The 19,902-nt window shown below is 59.5% G+C and overlaps 1 protein-coding gene across 1 annotated transcript in view; it reads left to right on the forward strand.

The window, feature by feature from the left end:
* The window catches only part of SPTBN4 (spectrin beta, non-erythrocytic 4), a gene marked incomplete at its 5' end in the record, with an annotated part of 51,190 nt that overhangs the window by 10,227 nt on the left and 21,061 nt on the right, over window positions 1-19,902 (forward strand). Inside the window, 8 exon segments of the mRNA XM_059872470.1 lie at window positions 752-1,622; window positions 1,704-1,841; window positions 3,241-3,997; window positions 5,977-6,179; window positions 9,353-9,443; window positions 16,870-16,923; window positions 16,925-17,020; window positions 18,607-18,873. Of these exon segments, the coding sequence (XP_059728453.1) occupies window positions 752-1,622; window positions 1,704-1,841; window positions 3,241-3,997; window positions 5,977-6,179; window positions 9,353-9,443; window positions 16,870-16,923; window positions 16,925-17,020; window positions 18,607-18,873 (2,477 nt within the window).

A 19,902-nucleotide genomic window follows, 5' to 3' on the forward strand; every position in this document is an offset into this window, starting at 1 on the left:
CAAGGTCCTGATGGACCATGGAAGGGTCAGCCAAGGTTTTGATAGACCATGGAAGGGTCAGCCATGGTCTTGATGGACCATGGGAGGGTCAGCCATGGTCCTTATGGACCATGGGAGGGTCAGCCAAGGTCTTGATGGACCATGGGAGGGTCAGCCAAGGTCCTGATGGACCATGGGAGGGTCAGCCAAGGTCCTGATGGACCATGAAAAGGTCAACCATGGTCTTGATGGACCATGGGAGGGTCAGCCAAGGTCCTGATGGACCATGGAAGGGTCAGCCAAGGTCCTTATGGACCATGGGAGGGTCAGCCATGGTCTTGATGGACCATGAAAAGGTCAACCATGGTTTTGATGGACCATGGAAGGGTCAGCCATGGTTTTGATGGACTATGGAAGGGTCAGCCAAGGTCTCAATGGGTTATGGAAAGGTCAACCAAGGTTTTGTTGGACCATGGGAGGTTCAATCCACAGTCATGGAGGCCCTTGGAAAGGTTGACCCAAGGTTTTGGTAGATCATGAAAGAGTCAACCCAAGGTCCTGGCGGACCCTGGAACGGTCAGCCCAAGGTCCTGGTGGGCCGCCTGCAAGAGTCCCCACAGAACCCATGAGGTTGGAAAAACCCTCTGAGATCTTTGAGTCCATCCTAGGACCAGAGCCCAGAGTGCCACGTCCGGTCCTTCCTTGGACACCTCCATGGCCGGTGACCCTTGGCCACCCCGTGCCACCATCTAAGCCCCTTCTCCTGGCCCAGGCTACCAACCCTGCGACCCCCAGATCATCTGCAACCGCGTCAACCACGTCCAGACGTGCCTGGAGGAGCTGGAGGAGCTGGCGGCCAAGAGGAGGAAGGAGCTGGAGGACTCCCGCCAGCTCTGGACCTTCTTCCAGGAGATGGAGGAGGCCGAGGCCTGGATCCGCGAGAAGGAGAAGATCCTGGCGGCCAAGACCTGCGGCCGCGACCTCAGCAGCGTCGTGACCTTGACCAACAAACACAAGAGCATGCTGGGCGAGCTGGGCAACCGCCGGGCTCTGCTGCACCAGACCATGAAGAAAGGCGAGAAGATCCTGGCCAAGAAATCCTTCAGCTCCGTGGGCATCCAGGAGAAGATGCGAGAAGTCTGCTTGAGGTGGAAGAAGCTGGAGGAGATCACGGGGCTCCACCAGCAACGCTTGGAGGACGCCTTGAACTTCTTCCAGTTCAGCGCCGAGACGGACGACCTGGTGGCCTGGCTGCAGGACACGTACCGCATCGTGTCCAGCGACGACTTCGGCCACGACGACTACTCCAGCCAGGCCCTGCTGCGCAAGCACCGCGCCGTGGTGGACGAGGTGGAGAAGCACCGCGCCGCCGTGCTGTCCCTGCGCAAGCAGCTGGCTCTGCTGGCCCCCGACCACCGGCAGGGCGTGGACGTGCAGATCCGCGTGGTGGAGGTGGAGCAGCTCTACGGCGAGGTGGCCGAGGTGGCCGTGCTGAGGACGCAGTGGCTGCAGGACGCGCTGGCCGTCTACCGCATGTTCAGCGAGGTGCACGCCTGCGAGGTGTGGGTGGACGAGAAGGAGCAGTGGTTGGAGAAGATGGAGGTGCCCGAGGAGCTGGATGAGGTCGAGGTGGTCCAGCACAGGTGGGCTGGGCTGGGCTGGGCTGGGGTTGGATGTTGAGGTTCTTGGGGCCGTGGTGGACCCGCCCGTGTCCGTCTGCTCAGGTTCGAGAGCCTGGACCAGGAGATGAACAGCGTCATGGGGCGCATCCTGGACGTCAACCAGGTGGTGCAGCAGCTGGTGGACGGTGGCCACCCCAGCTCAGACGAGGTCCGCTCCTGCCAGGACCACCTCAACAGCCGGTATGGGCGTGGGGGGGACCCGAGGTGGACCTGGACCTTCTTGGGGTCTCCGTGGCAGGGTTGGAGACTCAACCTGTGGTTCTCTAGTGGTGGGATGTCCCTGTGGGGTCCAGGTGTCCAGTAGAATGGTCCAAGCCCATCCTGGGGGTCCTAAAATGATCTCAGCCTTCTTGAGGTCTCCTTGGTGGGGGCAGCTTTGTGTGACCCCCAACCTGTGGTTCTCCATTGGTGAGATGTCCCCATGGGTTTCACCTCTCCAGGACAATGGTCCAAGCCCATCCTGGGGGTCCTGAAATGATCTCAGCCTTCTTGAGGTCTCCTTGGTGGGGGCAGCTTTGTGTGGGGCTGCTTGGAGACCCCCAACCTGTGGTTCTCCAGTGGTGGGATGTCTACATGGGTTCCACCTCTCCAGGACAATGGTCCAAGCCCATCCTGGGGGTCCTGAAATGATCTCAACCTCCTTGAGGTCTCTTTGTGGGGGCAGCTTTGTGTGGGGCTGCTTGGAGACCCCCAACCTGTGGTTCTCCATTGGTGGGATGTCCCCATGGGTTCCACTTCTCCAGGACAATGGTCCAGGCCCATCCTGGTGGTCTGGAAATGATCTCAACCTTCTTGAGGTCTCCTTGGTGGGGGCAGCTTTGTGTGGGGCTGCCTGGAGACCCCCAACCTGTGGTTCTGCATTGGTGAGATGTCCCCATGGGTTCCACCTCTCCAGGAGATTGGTCCAAGCCCATCCTGGGGGTCCTGAAATGATCTCAGCCTCCTTGAGGTCTCCTTGGTGGGGGCAGCTTTGTGGGGGGCTGCCTGGAGACCCCCAACCTGTGGTTCTGCATTGGTGAGATGTCCCCATGGGTTCCACCTCTCCAGGAGATTGGTCCAAGCCCATCCTGGGGGTCCTGAAATGATCTCAACCTTCTCGAGGTCTCCTTGGTGGGGGCAGCTTTGTGTGACCCCCAACCTGTGGTTCTCCATTGATGGGACGTCCCCATGGGTTCCACCTCTCCAGGAGATTGGTCCAAGCCCATCCTGGGGGTCCTAAAATGATCTCAGCCTTCTTGAGGTCTCCTTGGTGGGGGCAGCTTTGTGTGGGGCTGCTTGGAGACCCCCAACCTGTGGTTCTCCAGTGGTGGGATGTCTACATGGGTTCCACCTCTCCAGGACAATGGTCCAAGCCCATCCTGGTGGTCTGGAAATGATCTCAACCTTCTTGAGGTCTCCTTGGTGGGGGCAGCTTTGTGTGACCCTCAACCTGTGGTTCTCCAGTGGTGGGACGTCCCCATGGGTTCCACCTCTCCAGGCCACCATTCCCAGCCCATCCCAAGGGTTGCTTCTGATCCTGGTGGGCCCCCATCCCAGCTCGGGGGTGGGGGTCTCACCCCGCTCCTGTCCCCATCCCCAGCTGGAACCGGGTGGTGGAGCTGGTGGAGAACAAGAAGAGCCAGCTCAGCTCGGTGCTGAAGATCCAGAACTTCCTCCTGGAGTGCAGCGAGATGAAGGCGCAGGTGCGGGAGAAGAGGAAAGCCATCGAGGCCACCCAGTCCGGTGGCAGCGACCTGGGCGGGGTCCTGGCCCTGCAGCGCCGCCTGTCCACCATGGAGGCCGCCCTGGTGGTCCTGGAACCGCGGCTGGTGGAGCTCCAGCAGGAGGGCGAGGCCTTGGCCGCCGCCCACCCCGGCCGCGCCCTGGAGATCCTGCTGCCCTTCGAGGAGATCAGCGAGGAGTGGGACAACCTCAAGAGGGCCCTCCAAGGCTGCGAGGACACCCTGACCATCGCCGGCCGTCTCCAGCAGTTCATCCAGGACCTGGACAACTTCTTGGGGTGGTTGGTGAAGACCCAAGCGGCCGTGGGCTCCGAGGAGGTCCCCGACAGCTTGGCCGAGGCCGAGAGGCTGCTGAACGTCCACGTGGCCCTCAAGGAGGAGATCAACGGCTACGAGGAGGACTACGCCAAGATCCAGGCGGCCAGCGAGCTGCTGGCCCTGGAGGAGATGGAGGTGCCCTACCTGTCCCTCCAGCAGTGGCTGCAGAAGTTGGACGCGGGCTGGGGGAAGCTCCTGCAGAGCTGGGAGATGAGGAGGGAGGTCCTGGTGCAGTCCCACGTCTTCCACCTCTTCCTGCGGGACGTGCAGCAGTGCCAGAACAGCCTCTACAACCAGGTCTGGGTGCTGGGGTGGGGTGGGAGAAGGTCTGGGGTGGTGGAGGTGCTGGATGGGTGGTGGGGACCATGGTTGGGAGAAGGTCTGGGGTGGTGGAGGTGATGGATGGGTGATGGGACCATGGTTAGGAGAAGGTCTGGGGTGGTGGAGGTGATGGATGGGTGATGGGGATGATGGTTAGGAGAAGGTCCTGGATGGAAATGGTGGATGGGTGATGGGGACCATGGATGGGAGAAGGTCCTGGTTGGTGGAGATGATTAGAACATCCTGGTTGATGTACGTGATGGATGGGTGATGGGGACAATGGGTGGGAGAAGGTCTGTGGTGGTGGAGGTGATGGATGGGTGATGGGGACAATGGTTAGAAGGTCCTGGTTGAGGGAGATGGTGGATGGGTGATGGGGATGATGATTAGAAGGTGCTGATTGGTGGAGATGATGGATGGGTGATGGGGACCATGGTTAGGAGAAGGTCTGGGGTGGTGGAGATGGTGGATGGGTGAAAGGGACCATGGATGGGAGAAGGTCCTGGTCAATGGAGGTGATGGATGGGTGATGGAAATGATTATTAGAAGGTCCTGGTTGAGGGAGATGGTGGATGGAAGGTCGGGACCATGGTTAGGAGAAGGTCCTGGATGGAGATGATGGATGGGTGATGGGACCATGGGTGGGAGAAGGTCTGGGGTGGTGGAGATGATGGATGGGTGATGGGGACCATGGTTAGAAGAAGGTCCTGGATGGAGATGATGATTAGAAGGTCCTGGTTGGTGGAGATGGTTGGAAGAAGATTTTGAGTGGTGGGAATGGTTTGTAGAAGGTCTTGAGTGATGGATTTGGGTGGTGGAAGCTCCTGGTGGGTGGGTTTGGGTGGTGGAAGGTCCTGGTGGGTGGGTTTGGGTGGTGGAAGGTCTTGAGTGATGGATTTGGGTGGTGGAAGCTCCTGGTGGGTGGGTTTGGGTGGGAGGTCCTGGTGGGTGGGTTTGGGTGGGAGCAGCTCCTGGTGGGTGGGTTTGGGTGGCAGCTCCTGGTGGGTGGGTTTGGGTGGGAGGTACTGGTGGGTGGGTTTGGGTGGGAGCAGCTCCTGGTGGGTGGGTTTGGGTGGTGGAAGCTCCTGGTGGGTGGGTTTGGGTAGGAGGTCCTGGTGGGTGGATTTAGGTGGGAGGTCCTGGTGGGTGGGTTTGGGTGGGAGCTCCTGGTGGGTGGGTTTGGGTGGGAGGTCCTGGTGGGTGGGTTTGGGTGGGAGGTCCTGGTGGGTGGGTTTGGGTGGGAGCAGCTTCTCCTGGTGGGTGGGTTTGGGTGGGAGCAGCTCCTGGTGGGTGGATTTGGGTGGTGGGAGGTCTTGGTGGGTGGGTTTGGGTGGGAGGTCCTGGTGGGTGGGTTTGGGTGGTGGGAGGTCTTGGTGGGTGGGTTTGGGTGGGAGGTCCTGGTGGGTGGGTTTGGGTGGTGGGAGCAGCTCCTGGTGGGTGGGTTTGGGTGGGAGGTCCTGGTGGGTGGGTTAGGGTGGGAGGTCCTGGTGGGTGGGTTTGGGTGGGAGCTCCTGGTGGGTGGGTTTGGGTGGGAGCAGCTCCTGGTGGGTGGGTTTGGGTGGTGGGAGGTCCTGGTGGGTGGGTTTGGGTGGGAGGTCCTGGTGGGTGGGTTTGGGTGGGAGCTCCTGGTGGGTGGATTTGGGTGGGAGGTCCTGGTGGGTGGGTTTGGGTGGGAGGTCCTGGTGGGTGGGTTTGGGTGGGAGCTCCTGGTGGGTGGGTTTGGGTGGGAGGTCCTGGTGGGTGGGTTTGGGTGGGAGCAGCTCCTGGTGGGTGGGTTTGGGTGGGAGCTCCTGGTGGGTGGGTTTGGGTGGTGGGAGGTCCTGGTGGGTGGGTTTGGGTGGGAGGTCCTGGTGGGTGGGTTTGGGTGGTGGCGGCTCCTGGTGGATCTCCCGTGGCATTGAGGTGACCACCCCAAGGGCGGGGCAGAGCTCACCAGCCCCACCCACCCCTCCCAGGAGACCACCCTGGCCCACGCCGAGCTGCCGGACACGGTGGAAGGGGTGACCAAGGCGCTGAAGAAGCACAAGGACTTCACCACCACGCTGGAGCTGAACCTGCAGAAGGTCCAGCTGGTCCTGCAGGCCGGCGAGAGCCTCCGGCGGCAGCGCAACCTGCACAGCGAGCGCGTGGCCGAGGCCATGGAGGGGCTGCGGGCCAGGTAGGTGCCCAGCTGGAGACCCCCGAGCCACCAGCAGCTCCCAGGAGCCCAGAACTCCACCCAGGACCCCAGAATTCCACCCAGGAGCCCAAAATTCCATCCAGGACCCCAAAATTCCATCCAGGACTTTAGAATTCCATCCAGGACCTCAAAATTTCATCCAGGGCCCCAGAACTCCACCCAGGACCTCAAAATTCCATCCAGGACCCCAAAATTCCATCCAGGACCTCAAAATTCTGTCCAGGGCCCCCAAAACTCCACCCAGGACCTCAAAATTCCATCCAGGACCTCAAAATTCCATCCAGGACTTTAGAATTCCATCCAGGACCTCAAAATTCTGTCCAGGGCCCCCAGAACTCCACCCAGGACCCCAAAATTCAATCCAGGACCTCAAAATTCCATCCAGGGCCCCAAAACTCCACCCAGGACCTCAAAATTCTGTCCAGGACCCCAAAATTCCATCCAGGACCTCAGAACTCCACCCAGGACCCCAAAATTCCATCCAGGACTTTAGAATTTCATCCAGGACCTCAAAATTCTGTCCAGGCCCCCAAAACTCCACCCAGGACCTCAAAATTCCATCCAGGACCTCAAAATTCTGTCCAGGACCTCAGAACTCCACCCAGGACCACAAAATTCTGTCCAGGGCCCCCAAAACTCCACCCAGGACCCCAAAATTCCATCCAGGACCTCAGAATTCCATCCAGGACCTCAGAACTCCACCCAGGACCTCAAAATTCTGTCCAGGGCCCCCAAAACTCCACCCAGGACCTCAAAATTCTGTCCAGGGCCCCCAAAACTCCACCCAGGACCCCAAAATTCCATCCAGGACCTCAGAATTCCATCCAGGACCTCAGAACTCCATCCAGGACCTCAAAATTCTGTCCAAGGCCCCCAAAACTCCACCCAGGACCCCAAAATTCCATCCAGGACCTCAGAATTCCATCCAGGACCCCAGAACTCCACCCAGGACCTCAAAATTCCATCCAGGACCTCAAAAATTCCATCCAGGACCCCAAAATTCCACCCAGGACCCCAAAATTCCGTCCAGGACCTCAAAATTCCATCCAGGGCCCCAAAACTCCACCCAGGACCTCAAAATTCTGTCCAGGGTCCCCAAAATTCCACCCAGGACCTCAAAATTCCATCCAGGTCCCCAAAATTCTGTCCAGGACCTCAGAACTCCACCCAGGACCTCAAAATTCTGTCCAGGGCCCCCAAAACTCCACCCAGGACCCCAAAATTCCATCCAGGACCTCAGAATTCCATCCAGGACCTCAGAACTCCACCCAGGACCTCAAAATTCCATCCAGGGCCCCAGAACTCCACCCAGGACCTCAAAATTCTGTCCAAGGCCCCCAAAACTCCACCCAGGACCTCCAAATTCCATCCAGGACCCCAAAATTCCACCCAGGACCTCAAAATTCTGTCCAGGACCCCAAAATTCCATCCAGGACCCCAAAATTCCATCCAGGACCTCAAAATTCCATCCAGGACCCCAGAACTCTACCCAGGAGCCCAAAATTCCATCCAGGACCCCAAAATTCCATCCAGGACCTCAAAATTCTGTCCAGGGCCCCCAAAACTCCACCCAGGACCCCAAAACTCCACCCAGGACCTCAAAATTCCATCCAGGCCCCCAAAATTCCACCCAGGACCCCAAAATTCCATCCAGGAAACCAAAACTCCACCCAAGACCCCAAAATTTGACCCGGAACCTCCCAAAGCTCCACTCAGAACCCCAAAGCTCTGCTCAGGAACCCAAAACTCCCCCCAGGACCCCCAAATTCCACCCAGAAACCCCAAAACTCCACCCCGGACCCCCAAAATTCCACCTGGAACCCCCAAAATTCCACCCAGGAACCCCAAAACTCCACCCAGAATCCCAAAACTCGACCCAGGACCTCCAAATTTGACCCAGAACCTCCCAAAACTCCACCCAGGAACCCCAAAACTCGACCCAGGACCTCAAAATTTTATTTCCCACCCAAGAACCTCAAAATTTCACCTGGGACCCAAAATTCCACGCAGAACCTCCCGAAACTCCACCCAGGACCCCAAAATTCCATCCAGGACCTCAAAATTCCATAAAGAACCCCAAAATTCCACCAGGACCCCCAAAGGTCCCCCCAGGACCCCCAAAGGTCCCCCCAGGACCCCAAAGGTCCCCCCAGGACCCCCAAAGGTCCCCCCAGGACCCCCAAGGTCCCCCCAGGAGCCCCAGGAGCGAGGACGGGGCTGGATTTGCTGGTGGGTCCCAGACGGAGCCGCGTGCCTCAGTTTCCCCTCGGAGGGGCGGGGCTGGGGTCAATCAGGGGGTAATTAGGGGTTAATTAAGGGTTAATTAGGGATCAATCAGGGGTTAATTAAGAGTTAATTAGGGGTTAATTAAGGGTTAATTGGGGGTCAATCAAGGGTTAATTAGGGTTAATTCAGAGTTAATTAGGGGTCATTCAAGGGTTAATTAGGGGTCATTTAAGGGTTAATTAGGGGTCATTTAAGGGTTAATTAGGGGTTAATTAAGAGTTAATTAGGGGTCAATCAGGGTTAATTAGGGGTTAATTAAGCGTTAATTAGGGTCAATCAAGGGTTAATTGGGGGTTAATTGGGGGTCAATCAAGGGTTAATTAGGGGTTAATTAAGAGTTTATTAGGGGTCGATCAAGGGTTAATTAGGGGTCAATCAACGGTTAATTAGGGGTTAATTAAGCGTTAATTGGTGTCAATCAGGGGTTAATTGGGGGTTAATTAAGCGTTAATTGGGGTCAATAAGGGGTTAATTGGGGGTTAATTAAGCGTTAATTGGGGTCAATCAAGGGTTAATTGGGGGTTAATTAAGCGTTAATTGGGGTCAATCAGGGGTTAATGGGGGATTAATTAGGGGTTAATTAAGAGTTAATCAGGGGTTAATGGGGGGTTAATTAGGGGTTAATTAAGAGTTAATCAGGGGTTAATTAGGGGTTAATTAAGCGTTAATTGGGGTCAATCAGGGGTTAATTGGGGGTTAATTAGGGGTTAATTAAGCGTTAATTGGGGTCAATCAGGGGTTAATGGGGGTTAATGGGGGGTTAATTAGGGTTAATTGGGGTCAATCAGGGGTTAATTGGGGGTTAATTAGGGGTTAATTAAGCATTAATTAAGAGTCAATCCGGGGTTAATGGGGTCTCCCCGCAGGAGCCAGCGGCACCGGCAGCGGGCCCAGGAGCGGGGGCGGCGGCTGCAGGAGCAGCTCGAGCTGCAGCGCTTCCTCCAGGACTGCCGCGAGGTCCGGCCCCGCCCCCCAGACCCCTCCCCAAATTCTGAGAGCACCCCCACATCCGAGACCACCCCCACATCTGAGACCCCTCCCACATCCGAGACCACCCCCACATCTGAGACCCCTCCCCAAATTCTGAGAGCACCCCCACATCTGAGACCCCTCCCCACATCTGAGACCCCTCCCACATCTGAGACCACCCCCACATCTGAGACCCCTCCCCACATCTGAGAGCACCCCCACATCTGAGACCACCCCCACATCTGAGACCCCTCCCAAATCTGAGACCCCTCCCACATCCGAGACCACCCCCACATCTGAGACCCCTCCCACATCTGAGACCACCCCCACATCTGAGAGCACCCCCACATCTGAGACCACCCCCACATCCGAGACCCCTCCCACATCTGAGAGCACCCCCACATCTGAGACCACCCCCACATCCGAGACCCCTCCCCAAATCCTGAGAGCACCCCCACATCTGAGACCACCCCCACATCTGAGACCCCTCCCACATCTGAGAGCACCCCCACATCCGAGACCACCCCCACATCTGAGACCCCTCCCACATCTGAGACCCCTCCCCACATCTGAGACCCCTCCCACATCTGAGACCCCTCCCACATCTGAGACCCTCCCACATCCGAGACCACCCCCACATCTGAGACCCCTCCCACATCTGAGACCCCTCCCCACATCCGAGACCCCTCCCACATCTGAGACCCCTCCCACATCTGAGACCACCCCCACATCTGAGACCCCTCCCCAAATCTGAGAGCACCCCCACATCTGAGACCCCTCCCCACATCTGAGACCCCTCCCCACATCTGAGACCCCTCCCCAAATCTGAGACCCCTCCCCACATCTGAGACCCCTCCCACATCCGAGACCCCTCCCACATCTGAGACCCCTCCCCACAATCTGAGACCCCTCCCCACATCTGAGACCCCTCCCCAAATTCTGAGAGCATCCCCACATCCGAGACCCCTCCCACATCCGAGACCACCCCCACATCTGAGACCCCTCCCCACATCTGAGACCCCTCCCACATCCGAGACCCCTCCCACATCCGAGACCACCCCCACATCTGAGACCCCTCCCCACATCTGAGACCCCTCCCCACATCCGAGACCCCTCCCACATCCGAGACCACCCCCACATCTGAGACCCCTCCCCACATCTGAGACCCCTCCCACATCTGAGACCCCTCCCACATCTGAGACCCCTCCCACATCTGAGACCCCTCCCACATCCGAGACCCCTCCCCAAATCTGAGACCCCTCCCACATCCGAGACCCCTCCCCACAATCTGAGACCACCCCCACATCTGAGACCCCTCCCCAAAATCTGAGACCCCTCCCACATCTGAGACCCCTCCCCACATCTGAGAACCCTCCCCAAAATCTGAGACCCCTCCCACATCTGAGACCCCTCCCACATCTGAGACCCCTCCCACATCTGAGACCCCTCCCCACATCTGAGACCCCTCCCCACATCTGAGACCCCTCCCACATCTGAGACCACCCCCACATCTGAGACCCCTCCCCACATCTGAGACCCCTCCCCACATCTGAGACCACCCCCACATCTGAGACCACCCCCACATCTGAGACCCCTCCCACATCTGAGACCCCTCCCACATCTGAGACCCCTCCCCACATCTGAGACCACCCCCAAAATCTGAGACCACCCCCACATCTGAGACCACCCCCACATCTGAGACCCCTCCCCACATCTGAGACCCCTCCCACATCTGAGAGCACCCCCACATCTGAGACCCCTCCCACATCTGAGACCACCCCCACATCTGAGACCCCTCCCACATCTGAGACCACCCCCACATCCGAGACCACCCCCACATCTGAGACCCCTCCCACATCTGAGACCACCCCCACATCTGAGACCCCTCCCACATCTGAGACCACCCCCACATCCGAGACCACCCCCACATCTGAGACCCCTCCCCAAATCTGAGACCACCCCCACATCTGAGACCCCTCCCCACATCTGAGACCCCTCCCCAAAATCTGAGACCACCCCCACATCTGAGACCCTCCCACATCTGAGACCCCTCCCCACATCTGAGACCCCTCCCCACATCTGAGACCACCCCCACATCTGAGACCCCTCCCCACATCTGAGACCCCTCCCACATCTGAGACCCCTCCCCACATCTGAGACCCCTCCCACATCTGAGACCCCTCCCCACATCTGAGACCACCCCCACATCTGAGAGCACCCCCACATCTGAGACCCCTCCCCACATCTGAGACCCCTCCCACATCTGAGACCCCTCCCACATCTGAGACCCCTCCCACATCCGAGACCCCTCCCACATCTGAGACCCCTCCCCACATCTGAGACCACCCCCACATCTGAGACCCCTCCCCACATCTGAGACCCCTCCCCACATCTGAGACCCCTCCCACATCTGAGACCCCTCCCCAAATCTGAGCCCCCTCCCACATCTGAGACCACCCCCCCATCTGAGACCACCCCCACATCTGAGACCCCTCCCCACATCTGAGACCCCTCCCCACAATCTGAAACCCCCCCCCAAAATCTGAGACCCCCCCCAAAATCTGAGACCCCTCCCCACATCTGAGACCCCTCCCCACATCTGAGACCCCTCCCCACATCTGAGACCCCTCCCACATCTGAGACCCCTCCCCAAATCTGAGCCCCCTCCCACATCTGAGACCACCCCCCCATCTGAGACCACCCCCACATCTGAGACCCCTCCCCACATCTGAGACCCCTCCCCACAATCTGAAACCCCCCCCCAAAATCTGAGACCCCCCCCAAAATCTGAGACCCCTCCCCAAATCTGAGACCCCTCCCCACATCTGAGACCCCTCCCACATCTGAGACCCCTCCCCAAATCTGAGACCCCCCCCACAATCTGAGACCCCCCCACAGTCTGAGACCCCTCCCCAAAGTCCTCCCTGGTGGGGGTGGGCTCCAGGTTCTCCTGCAGGTGCTGGGCGTGCTCGGACCCTCCCCGGTGTCCCCTCCGGTGTCCCCTCCTGCGCCGGGGTGGTGGGCTCCACCTCGCTCACTGCTGGGGTTGGGCTGGGGGGACCCCGAAAATCTCCCCCAGGGCTGGGCCAGGGGGTCCCCACGACCCCCCAGAGGCTCCTCAGCATCTCAGGAGGCTTCGCTGGTGGTGGGGTGGGACCTGCCTGGTCCATCCCAGGAGATGGCTCAGCCCCAAGGATGTCCCCAAGGATTTGGGGACGGGTTTGGGGGTCTCCAAGACCCTCGGGGTTCCTCAAGATGTCCCCCGTGGATTTGGGGTGGGGTTGGGGGTCTCCAAGACCCTCGGGGTTCCTCAAGATGTTCCTCAAAATTGTCCCCCATGGGTTTGGGGGTCTCCCAGACCCCCCAGAGGCTCCTCAGCATCTCAGGAGGCTTCGCCGGTGGTGAGGTGGGACCTTCTGTGGTCCATCCCAGGAGATGGCTCAGCCCCAAGGATGTCCCCAAGGATTTGGGGTGGATTTGGGGTCTCCAAGACCCTCCAGGTTCCTCAAGATGTTCCTCAAAGATGTCCCCCGAGGATTTGGGGTTGGGTTTGGGGGTCTCCAAGACCCTCGGGGTTCCTCAAATATGTCCCCCCATGGATTTGGGGTTGGGTTGGGGGTCTCCAAGACCCTTCAGGTTCCTCAAGGTGTTCCTCAAAGATGTCCCCCATGGATTTGGGGGTCTCCAAGACCCCCCAGAGGCTCCTCAGCATCTCAGGAGGCTTCGCTGGTGGTGGGGTGGGACCTGCCTGGTCCATCCCAGGAGATGGCTCAGCCCCAAGGATGTCCCCCATGGATTTGGGGTTGGGTTGGGGGTCTCCAAGACCCTCGGGGTTCCTCAAGGTGTTCCTCAAAGATGTCCCCCCGTGGATTTGGGGTTGGATTTGGGGGTCTCCAAGACCCCCCAGGTTCCTCAAGGTGTTCCTCAAAGATGTCCCCCATGGATTTGGGGGTCCCCAAGACCCCCCAGAGGCTCCTCAGCATCTCAGGAGGCTTCGCTGGTGGTGTGGTGGGACCTGCCTGGTCCATCCCAGGAGATGGCTCAGCCCCAAGGATGTCCCCATGGATTTGGGGTTGGATTTGGGGGTCTCCAAGACCCCCCAGGTTCCTCAAGATGTTCCTCAAAGATGTCCTCCATGGGTTTGGGGTTGGGTTTGGGGGTCTCCAAGACCCTCAGGGTTCCTCAAGATGTTCCTCAAAGGTGTCCTCCATGGATTTGGGGTGGGGTTTGGGGGTCTCCAAGACCCCCCAGAGGCTCCTCAGCATCTCAGGAGGCTTCGCTGGTGGTGGGGTGGGACCTGCCTGGTCCATCCCAGGAGATGGCTCAGCCCCAAGGATGTCCCCATGGATTTGGGGTTGGGTTTGGGGTCTCCAAGACCCTCGGGGTTCCTCAAGGTGTTCCTCAAAGATGTCCCCCATGGATTTGGGGGTCTCCAAGACCCCCCAGAGGCTCCTCAGCATCTCAGGAGGCTTCGCCGGTGGTGGGGTGGGACCTGCCTGGTCCATCCCAGGAGATGGCTCAGCCCCAAGGATGTCCCCATGGATTTGGGGTTGGGTTGGGGGTCTCCAAGACCCTCGGGGTTCCTCAAAGATGTCCCCCATGGATTTGGGGTTGGGTTTGGGGGTCTCCAAGACCCTTGGGGTTCCTCAAGGTGTTCCTCAAAGATGTCCCCATGGATTTGGGGTGGGGTTTGGGGGTCTCCAAGACCCCCCAGAGGCTCCTCAGCATCTCAGGAGGCTTCGCTGGTGGTGGGGTGGGACCTGCCTGGTCCATCCCAGGAGATGGCTCAGCCCCAAGGATGTCCCCAAGGATTTGGGGTGGATTTGGGGTGGATTTTGGGTGGATTTTGGGGTTTATTTGGGGTGGATTTGGGGTGATTTTTGGGATGGATTTTGGGGGTTTTGGGATGGATTTGGGGTGACTTTGGGGTAATTTGGGGTGGATTTTTGGTGGATTTTGGGATGGATTTTGGGATGGATTTTGGGGATTTTGGTAGTGATTTTTGGGATGGATTTTGGGATGGATTTAGGGGTGGATTTTGGGTGACTTTGAGGTAATTTAGGGTGGATTTTGGGATGGATTTTGGGGGTTTGGGGTAATTTGGGGTGGATTTTTGGTGGATTTTGGGATGGATTTTTGGGATGGATTTTGGGCGGATATGGAGGGATTTTGGGATGGATTTTGGGAGTGATTTTTGGGATGGATTTTGGGGGATTTTGGGTGACTTTGGGGTGGTTTTGGGATGGATTTTGGGTGGATTTGGGGGTAATTTGGGGTGGATTTTGGGATGGATTTTGGGGTGGATTTTGGGTGACTGAGGTAATTTGGGGTGGATTTTTGGGATGGATTTTGGGTGGATTTGGAGGGATTTTGGGATGGATTTTGGGAGTGATTTTTGGGACGGATTTTGGGGGATTTTGGGTGACTTTGGGGTGGTTTTGGGATGGATTTTGGGTGGATTTAGGGGTGTTTCGGGGGTAGATTTTGGGTGACTTTGGGGTGGGTTGGGGGTGAACTTTGGGGTAGATTTTTGGGTGATTTCAGGTGGTTTTGGGGTGAATTTTGAGGTGAATTTGGGGTGGATTTTGGGGTGATATTGAGGTGGATTTTGGGGTGGGTTTGGAGGGACTTTGGGATCGATTTGGGGTGAATTTTGTGGGGATTTTGGGGTGCATTTGGGGATGATTTTTAGATGAATTTTGGGGGGTTTTGAGGTGAATTTGGGGTGGATTTGGGGTGGATTTTGTGGGGGTTTTGGGGAGTGAATTTGGGGTGGATTTCGTTTGAATTTTGGGGTGATTTTGGGATGGATTTTGGGGTGATTTAGGGGTGATTTTGGGATGGATTTAGGGGTGATTTAGGGGTAGATTTGGGGTGGATTTGCGGTGGATTTGGGGTGGATTTGGGATGGATTTTGGGGGTGATTTAGGGGTGGATTTGGGGTGATTTTGGGGTGATTTTGGAATGGATTTAGGGGTGATTTAGGGGTGGATTTGCGGTGGATTTGGGGTGGATTTGGGATGGATTTTGGGGGTGATTTTGGGCTGGATTTAGGGGTGATTTAGGGGTGGATTTGGGGTGATTTAGGGGTGGATTTGGGATGGATTTTGGGGTGATTTAGGGGTGGATTTGGGGTGGATTTGGGATGGATTTTGGGGTGGATTTGGGATGGATTTGGGATGGATTTAGGGGTGGCTTTTGGGGTGGATTTGCGGTGATTTTGGGGATGGATTTAGGGGTGGATTTGGGATGGATTTTGGGGTGATTTGGGGTGGATTTGGGGTGATTTTGGGGTGGGTTCGGGGCCCTCCGGGCTCGCCGCAGCTTCCCCCGCCGCTCCGGGGATTTTTGGCCGGATCTCCTCGGGCTCATCCGGCGCTCGCGCTCCGCCCGGGATCTGCTGCATCACGGCCGGGAGCCCGCGCCGGCCTCTTCATCCTCCTCAGCCTCCTCATCCTCCTCACCCTCCTCTGCCTCCTCCCGCAGCCTCCGGAGCCTTCCTCTTCCTCCTTCCCCAGCATCTCCATCCTCATCCTCCTCCAGCATCTCCATCCTCCTCCTCCTCCTCCTCCTTCCCCCCCCTCCATCTCCATCCCCCTCCTCCTCCATCTCCATCCCCCTCCTCCATCCTCATCCTCACCCCCCTCCCCCGACCCTTCCGACCCCAAATCCGCCGCTTTTTTGGGAAAAAAGGGGAGGGGGAGGGGGAGGGGGAGGGGGCTCCTGGCGCCCCTTCCGCTTTTTTTTTTTTGAAGGGGGGGAGGGGGGGCCTCGGTTATTTTTGGGATTTTTTGGGGATTATTTTGGGGGTCCCCTCCGCTATTTTTGGGATTGTTTTGGGGGTCCCCTCGCCTATTTTTGGGATTTTTTTGAGATTTTTTTGGGGGGTCCCCTGCGCTATTTTTGGGATTTTTTTTTTTTTTTTTTTTTTTTTGGAGGCTCCTCTCCCCTTTTTTTGGTTTTTTTGGGAGGGAGGATCTGGGGGTTCCTCCTCTGCTTTTTTGGGGGCAAAAAGGCGAAAAAGAGGTGGGGGGGGGGGGCTCCTACTGCTTTTTTTGTGCGGGAGGGGGGTGAATTTTTTTTTTTTTAGAACAAGAGGAGGGGGCTCCTGATTTTTTAGGAAAAAAAAGTGGAGGGGGCTTCTCCTGATATTTTTTATTTTTAGGGAAAAAGAGGCGAAGCACCTCCCGATTTTTTTTTTTTTTTTTTTTTTTGGGGAGGGGGGAATTCATTTAGATTTTTTTTAGAAAAAAAAGAAAAAGCTCCTCCCAAATTTTTTTTTTTTTTTATTTTGGGTGGGGGGATTTTTGGTGGTTTTTTTTTGGGGGGGGTACAAAGGGGGGGTTTACCCTCCCCCCCTCCCCCCGAGACCCTGGCCCAGCGGGGGGCCGCTGAGCCGCCCCTCCCCCCGCAGCTGGATGGCTGGATCCGCGACAAGGCGCTGATGGCCGGGGACCCCTCGCGGGACCCCCCCCCCGCGGGACCCCCCCAAGCCGTGGCTGCAGCACCCCGCCTTCCTGGCCGAGCTGGCGCAGAACCGCGAGTGGCTCGAGAGGATCGAGAAGGTTCCGTGGCGCTGGGGAGGGGGTGGGGGGTGGGGGAGGGGTGGGGGGGGGTGCGGGTGGTGCTGGCGCTCTGCCCCTCCCCCCACGCGCGCGCGTTGCTGCAGCCCCCGCCTCCCCCCTCCCCCCCCTCCCCCGAATTTGGGTTGCGTCGTTCCCCGCGGGTGTCCCCCCCCCATCCCCCACACGTGGTGTCACCTCCCCCTCGTGTCACCCACCCCTCGTGTCCCCCACCCGTGTCACCCCCATCGTGTGTCCCCCTCCTGTCAACCCCCGTGTCACCTCCCCCTCGTGTCACCCCCCCTTGTGTGTCCCCTCCCCGTGTCACCTCCAGCGTGTCACCCCTCCTCGTGTCACCTCCCCCCCGTGGTGTCCCCCACCGTGTGTCCCCCACCCGTGTCACCCCCATCGTGTGTTCCCCCCCTTGTGTCACCCCCCCCGTGTCACCTCCAACGTGTCACCCCACCCGTGTCACCTCCCCCCCGTGGTGTCCCCCACCGTATGTCCCCTCCCCGTGTCACCCCCCTTGTGTGTCCCCCACCTGTGTCACCCCCCCCGTGTCAGCTCCAACGTGTCACCCCTCCTCGTGTCACCTCCCCCTCGCGTGTCACCCCCATCGTGTGTCCCCTCCCCGTGTCACCCCCCCTTGTGTGTCCCCCACCCGTGTCACCTCCCCTCGTGTCACCCACCTGTGTCACCCACCCATGTCACCCACCCGTGTCACCCCCATCGTGTGTCCCCCACCCGTGTCACCCCCCCGTGTCACCCCTCCTCGTGTCACCTCCCCCCCCCCGGTGTCACCCACCGTGTGTCCCCTCCCCGTGTCACCCCCCCTTGTGTGTCCCCCACCTGTGTCACCCCACCGTGTCACCTCCAACGTGTCACCCCCCCCCGTGTCACCCCCATCGTGTGTCCCCTCCCCGTGTCACCTCCAACGTGTCACCCCTCCTCGTGTCACCTCCCCTCCTCGTGTCCCCCACCGTGTGTCCCCCACCCGTGTCACCTCCCCCCTGTGGTGTCACCCACTGTGTCCCCCCCACCACCCCGACCCCTCGAGGTCAGTTTTGGGGTCCCACCTCCCCCCCAACCCCGTCCCAGAAGTTGAGGAGCAGCCCCAGCACCTCCCCAGCCCCTCATGGTGAATTCTGGGGTCCCACCTTGCTCCCCACCACCTCACCTCCTCATGCTCACTTTTGGGGTCCCACCTCGCCCCAAACCCCATCCCAGGAAGGAGAGGAGCTGCCCCAGCCCCTTTTGATGAATTCTGGGGTCCCACCTCGCCCCCAACTCCTCCCCAGTAAGGAGAGGAGCTGCCCCAACACCTCCCCAGCCCCTCATGCTCAGTTTTGGGGTCCCACCTCGCCCCAGGAAGGAGAGGAGCTGCCCCAGCCCCTCATGGTGAATTCTGGGGTCCCACCTCGCCCCCAACCCCATCCCAGGAAGGAGAGGAGCTGCCCCAGCCCCTCATGGTGAATTCTGGGGTCCCACCTCGCCCCAACCCCACCCCAGGAAGGTGAGGAGCTGCCCCAACACCTCCCAACCCCTCATGGTGAATTTTGGGGTCCCACCTCGCCCCAACCCCTCCGCAGGAAGGAGAGGAGCTGGTGCAGGCCAAGCCGGAGCTGAGCGGGGCCGTGCGGCGGCAGCTGGAGGAGCTGCGGCGATGCTGGCAGGAGCTGGAGAGCAGCAGCCAGGCCCGCAGCCGCCGCCTGGCCGAGGCCGCGGCCGCCGAGCGCCTGGCGCGGAGCTTCGCCGACGTGGAGGCGCGGCTGGGCCGGCTCGAGGAGCAGCTGGAGAGCGTCGGCAGCGGCGGCGCCGACCTGCGCAGCGTCAGCCGCCAGCTGAGCAGGCTGCAGGTGCGGCGGGGACAGCGGGGACAGCGGGGACAGCGGGGGACAGAGTGGGGACAGCGGGGGGACAGCGGGGGGACAGCGGGGGGACAGCGGGGGGACAGCGGGGGGACAGCGGGGGGACAGCGGGTGGGGACAGAGTGGGGACAGCGGGGGACAGAGTGGGGATAGGGTGGGGACAGGATGGGGACAGCGGGGACAGCGGGGACAGCGGGGGACAGCGGGGGACAGCGGGGGACAGGGGATGGGGACAGGGTGGGGACAGTGCGGGGACAGCGGGGGACAGCGGGGGACAGCGGGTGGGGACAGAGTGGGGACAGGGTGGGGACAGTGCGGGGACAGCACGGGGACAGCGGATGGGGATAGGATGGGGAAAGCAGGGTGAGGATAGCAGGGCTGGGGACAGGCTGGGGACAGCAGAGGGACAGGGGACGGGGGACACAAGGTGGTGGGGACAGCGGGGATGGGGACAGCAGCGGGGGACAGGGGATGGGGACAGCGGGGGATGAGGACAGGATAGGGACAGGGGGTGGGGACAGCGGGGATTGGGGACAGGGAATGAGGGACAGCAGGAAATGGGGACAGGGCATGGGGACAGCAGGGATGGGGGGACAGCAGAGATGGGGACATTGGGGGTGGGGACAGCAGGGATGGGGGGACAGCAGGTGTTGGAAGACATCAGGAGTTGGGGGGGACACCAGGGGTTGGGGGGACATTGCGGGTGGAGGGGACACCAGGGGTTGGGGAGACACTGGTTGTTGGGGGGACACCAGGTGTTGAAGGGATACTAGGCCTTGGGGGGACATCTGGCCTTGGGGGGACACCAGGCCTTGGGGGGACTCAAGGCCTTGGGAGGGGACACCAGGCCTTGGAGGACTGCAGGTGTTGAGGGGACTGCAGGTGTTGGGGGGACACCAGATGTTGGGGGAGACACCAGGTATGGGTGGACTTTGGGTGGTGTTGGGACACCAGGCTATGGAGGGACACCAGGTTATGGTGGACACGAGGGTATGGTGGACACCACATTGTGGGGGG

The sequence above is a fragment of the Haemorhous mexicanus genome, chromosome 36 (assembly GCF_027477595.1).
Source record: "Haemorhous mexicanus isolate bHaeMex1 chromosome 36, bHaeMex1.pri, whole genome shotgun sequence".
Lineage (NCBI taxonomy): Eukaryota > Metazoa > Chordata > Aves > Passeriformes > Fringillidae > Haemorhous > Haemorhous mexicanus.